Source organism: Monopterus albus, unplaced genomic scaffold, assembly GCF_001952655.1.
Source record: "Monopterus albus unplaced genomic scaffold, M_albus_1.0 scaffold49.1, whole genome shotgun sequence".
Taxonomy (NCBI): domain Eukaryota; kingdom Metazoa; phylum Chordata; class Actinopteri; order Synbranchiformes; family Synbranchidae; genus Monopterus; species Monopterus albus.
The window spans coordinates 950556-957714 of record NW_018127929.1 but is presented as its reverse complement, the minus strand read 5'-3'; the positions used below and the strand labels follow the sequence as shown (position 1 = coordinate 957714).

The window sequence follows — 7159 nt, the reverse complement described above, 5'->3', positions numbered from 1 at the left end:
CTTCAAGAACATTCATGCTTCTATTCAGAACTTTTCTAAACTTCATACTCTTGAAATATTTAGCTTTATTTTGAAAATCTTTCCCCATTCAAATGAACGTGAAAATTCTACTTCAGCATACTTTCAGCTAGCAAAACCATTCAGTTGTCAAAATGTTCAGCATTTTCAGGGCGATCTTTCAGCAGTCAGCATCCATACGCATTTTCTTCAGAAAATGCATTTCTCTAGTTGTTTATTGTATTGACACTATCAGGGTGTTTCAGAGTGGTTCTGTAGGTAAGGGTTAGACAGGGCAGCAGAAAATTGTTTTATGGCTGTAAAGTTAAACCTTTCCCCCGTTTTAAAGTTTACCATGATTTATATTAATTGCTGAAAGTGGAGTTATACATCTTGTGGTCACTCCCTGACCTGACAGGAGAGCTGGCCCATTGCTTAAGAAACCTTACAAGTTTTTGAACATTTTAGCAATCCTCAAATGCCCTTCATCAAAAATATATTGTTTTATCTAGACTTGCTGGTGTATATGTTTTGCCAGAGCACCTTTTGAATACAGAGAAGTTGGTGCACTTGAGGTTTTCTTTTTTTAAGTTTCTCTGCTTAATTTTCAGGAAATATGCCTACATAACAACATACCTGTAATTGTCACATGCTGTCATGACACAGATGGTACTGAGCTTTTAGACATATTGCCTGCCACTATTTGCAACCATATACTCTGACATCATCTAACTAAAATTGCTAAATCTTTCCCCTAACTTAAGTTGTCTTTCATGTGTTTTTTTTTTTTTGGATATCATTTTTTTTTCAGTGTTATTAATCACAAATGGTGTTGTTTGTCTAGGGTGAGATACAAAGTGTTCAGCACTCCTGTAATGATGACACGAAATGTGTCATGGTTCTTTCTGCATATAGGATCCACTGCAGTGCTCTATTGCAGCATGTGTAAAGAATAGTGATAAGCCCCTGTCTCATTACACAGTTTTATCTTAACTGGCCCAGTCTGCCAGACATCCACGTAGAGCTGCTGGTGATGTCTAGTCACATCCCTCCATGCTCACTCTTAAGAATTCCCTGCCCGTCAAGAAATAACCTGCTATTTGAGCAACATTTTAACACGATTGTAGTCTGATTGAAACCTTTATCTGCAGTGAGACATTAGATAGGGAAAGTGAAGGGAGAGTAACGAGAATGTCATCTGTGGATAAAAATGCACTCATTAAAATGGCTCAGACAAACTAAAGGACCGCAACAAACAACAAAGCCCAGACAATCCTTTTGCAGAATGCTGATGAGGTTTACCATGCGCCTCTCCCTTCTGTTGACTCTCTCTTTCACCCTTTGTCTCTTTGCTTCCCTCTGCCTTTCAAACTCTGGTACATGAAACTAAACATTAAATACTATGCTTTTTTGTTTTTTTTGCATTGTGTAACTATTTTGTGGTTAACTTGGGATCATGTAATTCTTGAAAAATAATACATCCATTTTCACTGTTTGCTTGAATATGTATATTGCTTGTGTAATTTTATTTGTGTGTCTATCTGCAGTAGATATAGTATAGGTTTGAATTTATTTAGACAATAACACTATTTTACTGTCACAATGTCAAAAACATACATGTGGTGCATGAGTATACAGTGGCTGCAAAATACAGTAATAGAGAGGTGAGTCAGTGGTAATTAATCACACATGAACATAGTGAGAAAGCAGCTACTGCTGTCATCCCCTGATGACAGTGAAAGTTAAACTTGAGGAATAATTTTTGTTATGAGACAGCTGGTGAGAGGACAAAGTGTTCAGTGTGCTTTACTGATATATGTAAATAATTCATCTTCAGTTTGAGGTGTGAATACTAGGGGTATGACGATACACTTGGCTTATGAGACGAGACGATACATGATATTGGGTTCACAAGAACGATCTCACTTAAGACTCACATAAAGTTTCCTTTATGATGTCTGACTCTGTTTGTGCTGTGTCTTTCTACCCTCTTAAAGGTGATGAGAAGACCCTCCCTCCAGCACCCACTATGCTAATGCTATCCACAGAGGGATTACTTTGCCCGTTTTCGCTGCTCAACCTCAATCCTGGGGTTAAGCAACTGGTCTCACCACCCACCCTTCTTTCCTCGGAGGGGGAGAGACTGCCCAAGCTAGGTAAGAAAGCCAGTGAACTTCAGTCTAAAATGTTACTGACACCTCACACAGTGGAGAGAGATATTTCCTGATAAAGCATCTAATGCAGTGCTTGCCAGATTTTTCAATTTCCTGATGTAGGGCTCTTGATAAGCATGGACATATCTTTTGACATGTTACCCATTGGTTTCTGAAGGATAATTCTGAAGTGTGTAGTATGCACAGAACTTGTCTAAACTGAAGTGCTTACCTTTTTTGTTAAGCCAGAAAACTAAGGGTTTTCGCCCAGATAAACACATTCAGAAAAGGCTTCACAAAATTTGTGCAAACCTTCTGAAGTCTGACAGAATTGTGGCTTTGTGAATCTAACCGATTGTTCTTCTCTCTAAATCTAATTCATTTGCTTCCAGAATTAGCAACCTGTTCTCATAAAGAAAACCTGTCCAACATGTAATGAAATCAAATGAAACAAATTTATTTTATGTTCACAGGTTCTTTGGTAACCCAACCACCCAAAATTGCTGCCTCCACCATGTCTGCTCCAGCAGCATTCCCAAACCTTGGTTTTTCTTTGCCAGCTGCTTCCACTCCTCCAGCAGCTGCTTCCTCTTCCTCTGCTGCCTCATTCAGCATTGTTCCTACAGCTCCTGTGTCATCTGCATCAGCAAGCTTTACTTTCTCTGTCCCAGTCACATGCTCCACCTCAGCTTTCTCCATGGGGGGAGCCATACCTTTTGGCTCAGGATCTTCAGGCTTTAAATTTGCTTCCAAACCTCCCTCTGACACTCCATCAGCACCTTCAGCGTTTTCTCTAAGCCCAGCTCCCATCAAGCCATCAGCAGCAGCCGCCTCAGTTCCAGCACCCCAGGGCCTTGCCACTGCCTCCCCACCTAATGTGAAACTGAATTTAAATGACAGGTACTAAACTATCATATACAATATGAGGAGAGTTTGAGGGTTGAATACATACAACTTTAAACATTTGTTTGCTCTTTCCTAAGGTTTTCAGCAGTGGAGGTCCCAACATCAGCCCCACTGACTTTCTCCTTCAGTCCCTCGCTGCCCAAAACAGTCGCCTCCAATTCCAGTAGTTTGACTGCCCCTTTGCACTCAGCCACTAAACCTCCAGCTGTATTGAGTAAGAAGATCTAGTCTCAGCTTTACACAGTTGTCATTGTTATTATTATTATTATTTTATTTTAAATCAAGAAGTCTTTAAATCTTTAGTGTTCATGGCTAACATTGTCATTCTATTATTGTTGGTTGTGCTTCAGCCCCGGTGCATCCAGTTCAAACTAGCACACCACCCACAGGCATCCAGAAACCTGCACCTGCTGCCCAGGACCATGTCCAAACTCCGCAGGTCCTGTCTGCTTATTATGATTTCTTTCTTGTTCATATATTAACTGAGTTTCTCTTAATAGTTTTTTTTGTTTATATTTTGCTCAAATATATACCAGAAGACAAACATGTCAAATATGGATGCATGAAAACAGAGCAATGAAATGGTGAATATAACAATGCCAGTTAAACTGCAACTTCTATGGAGTGGTGCTATTGCCAGTAGTAATAGCATGTTCAACTGAAATCAACTACTGCTGTGGGCAGAAGAAAAGTGTAGTTACATTAACTAATATTAGCTGACAGTAATATCACTTTATCTTTTCTCAATGCAGGCAGCTGTTAGTGTGAAAGCCCTGGAGAAGCAATTACAGCAAAAGAAAGAGTCTGATCCCATAATGGCTGCTATATTAGAAGAGGTGAGACACATCATCTAGTCAGTACCTTGGAGTACCATATAACACTTGTAACTAGAAAAGCCCCATACTTCGGACCATATGGGGTTTCCTTATTTAATTGTTTCTCTTAATAAAACTTACTAGTAAACCTGTAAATAATTTCACAGATTAACTGTACTGTTAGCTTGCATTGCATTTTGTTGAAGCTATGCTTTTTGGTGTTGTGGTTGTGTATGATAAAATGCTATCTAAACATATTTCCAGTTGTAATTAATGTTACACCCAGTGTTCAAATAAGTTTGAATGTGTTTTCCTTGTATTGTTTCATAACTGCGCTTGTCTTTGATTTGTCACCAGATTGCACACTTCCAGAAGGAGTTGGACGACCTTAAGGCACGGAGCACAAGAGCTGACTTTAAGATTGGAACCAATGAAGAGATGGAGGAGTTGAGGAAGAAGTCAGAGGACCTTCATATTTTCACCCTAGAAATCAAGGAAACTACAGAGGTAAGTAACATCATGGTTTGGGGAAAAAATGATGTTTAGATATTGCTTGGGCTGAACCAAATCCTTTGTCGCTGTGAGAAAAATCCCACTCACCATCCAAGACTCACATAGCTGCCACCTACTGAGAATGTAATAGTTTTAGAAGATCAAATTAGTCATAATTTTATAGTGTTGATAACGCAAAATCAACATGTGCACCATCATCCCCTCTTGTTGCTGGCAGAGATGATAGTCTTGTCTGTAATTTGCATAAACAAATTTGGCATAAAAGGCGGCCCTCCAGTGGGCAAAAACAGTAAAAGAATAACCTCATCACTTGGTCTTTTTGGTAAATTTGTTTAGTCAAATCTTTTTGGCCTTTTCGGTCTATTGTGTTTATCTAGAATTGTTTGTGTTGATAGAATTGTAATGTGATCTTTGTCCAAAACAGATCTATCGCATTTTAAAAAATTTAATTTTATTTATTTTTAGTTGATAGTTGTGCTCTCCTTAAGGATATTATAGTAGGGTTACCCTCTTCCAACCTTTCTCTTTCTAATTTGCAGTCTCTCCATGGGGACATTGGGACACTCAAAACCACCTTACTGGAAGGGTTTGCGGGGGCAGAAGAAGCAAAGGCCCAGAGTGAGCTGAGCAAAGACAGAAATTACAGACAGCTGCTGTACAAAAAACCTCTGGACCCACGCAGCGAGGAACAGCTTAAGGTGAGACACAGAAGAACAGATAGTGATCTTCTTTTTGTCAAGCCTTTAAATTAATCTTCTGTAAACTCAGGACTTTTTCTCTCCCCCCCCCCCCCCCCTTCCCCTTTCATCAGGAGATTCGCAGGCTGTACCAGTATGTTAAGTTTGCTGTGGAAGATGTCAATGACGTGTTGGATGTAGAATGGGAAAAACATCTGGAAAAGAAGAAAAAGCAGAAGTAAGCACAAAAGACCAACTACTTCAGTATTTGATGCTGAAAAGCATTTGAGTTTAGAATCATTTGTAATCAAATAATTCTCTTCTTCACAGACACATGGTCGTGCCAGGACGTGAGGGTCTGTTCACTACACTGTCCAATAACCTGTACATCATCAACCAGCAAAAGAACAGATTGGACCAGTTGGTTAAGGAACTCACTTCACTGCAGCTCTACAAGACTATCACTCCAACTCTAAGCCACAGCACTGCCACAACAAGCGCTGCTGGGTAGGGACCAGCAAAAAACAAAGCTGAATGTGTATTAAATTTTATATGTAGAGTTTGAGTTCATAGGGAATCAGAAACTTTAAGCATCAATTAATCCTTGACTTAAATTAGCAACAGTCTGAATATAGAGCAAATTTTGTATAAGTAGAATTGATTGAATTCAACTTGGCAGATAATATAATAACCAAAGTTTATAAATAACATACAGATTGCACTGATTTCTTTTAGTATGGCAGCCTTTACAGGATTTTAACATTAATTTCTAATTATGGGTATCAGTACATAGAATAGGCAGTGGTGTGTGCAGCTTAAAACATCTTGTTTCTCTATTTTGTGACAGTTTAGAAAGCGAGCTTGAAAATTTAAAGGATGCGCTGCTGAAAACCAGACTGGACACTACTCCTCCCAAGACCAAATCCAAATTTCCAGGTATTAATTTTTCTGTGGTTTTGATATAAAAATAATAAAAGATAAACCATTTCTTAATTTCAACAAATACCAGCTATAGATATTTTTCTCCAGCAGTCAAAATCTCACCAGGGAAACAGCTCCAGCTGCGCAACTTCCTCTCAAAGGGGCAGATGCCTCCTGTCCGCTCAACTGCACCAGGTATACCATCCCTTAGTCAGACAAATTTAAGAAGCATTGGGGGATGTGGAATCATGATGTTTTTTTGTTTTTTTTAATTGGTTTATCAACTAGAAATTTATGATTGTATGAAAGTTTACAAATAGTTGTTTGCTTTATTATAAACACGGATGGCAAAGAACAGATGGCAAAAATATTCATGTCATTTGGTTTGTTGAACAAGCGGAAGAGATGTAATCTGTTAATCCATCAAACCTCAGAAATCTGAGCGACTGCTTCCAGTAATTTTACTAGCACCATCTCAAAACTCAGCTTTTGGAAAAATAAAAGCTTTTGTGGAGCTCCATGATCATGAAATTCTAATATTGACAATGCTGAGTAAAAGTATCCCCATAATGCAGTTATGCCATGTGTGTTGGTTATTTAGATGTTCTTCATCTCTTCTCTTCCAGCCAACCTGTCTCGCTCAGCCTTCCTCTCACCTAAATACTATGAGGATTTGGATGATGTAAGCTCTACCTCCTCCTTGTCCCAGTCCCTGGACCCTCACCCAATTCACCTGGAACTGGAGGATGACGAACTACAGCCAGAGCCCCTTCCCATGCCAGTCATACCCACAGCTTTGTCCACCCCCCGCCACCCCACAGTTGTTAGGACCCCCTCTATCCAGCCAGGTTTTACAGCCCACCAATCCACCCCTTTAACCAAAATTCAGTCAGTGCAGGGTATGGGCTTTGCACTCAGCCCTATTGCCAGTCCCGGTAAGTCATTTATACCAACTGTTGTTATAGAGTTTCTCAAATATATGATGCAAGTAGACATTTTTAGTGTTGCTCACTGTATTGGTGTTTCAGTTCCTGCCAATAAGATCAACCTCACTGGGGCTGATAGCACTGCTCTTGCTACAAAGACAGTAAAACATGGAGCCCCACCAACAGAGAGGACCATACCTGTCACCATCCCTGCCCGTCAGGCTGCAGCCGAAGCTGCTCTACACAGGCAT

General features: G+C 39.7%; 1 protein-coding gene across 1 annotated transcript in view; it reads left to right on the top strand.

The window, feature by feature from the left end:
- Positions 1-7159, top strand: part of nup214 (nucleoporin 214) — a 33096-nt gene that overhangs the window by 9034 nt on the left and 16903 nt on the right. The window contains 13 exon segments of the mRNA XM_020600842.1: positions 1995-2153; positions 2624-3050; positions 3134-3270; positions 3407-3495; positions 3809-3892; positions 4229-4378; positions 4924-5082; positions 5196-5299; positions 5392-5568; positions 5909-5997; positions 6094-6177; positions 6609-6917; positions 7011-7155. Coding sequence (XP_020456498.1) covers positions 1995-2153; positions 2624-3050; positions 3134-3270; positions 3407-3495; positions 3809-3892; positions 4229-4378; positions 4924-5082; positions 5196-5299; positions 5392-5568; positions 5909-5997; positions 6094-6177; positions 6609-6917; positions 7011-7155 — 2113 coding nt within the window.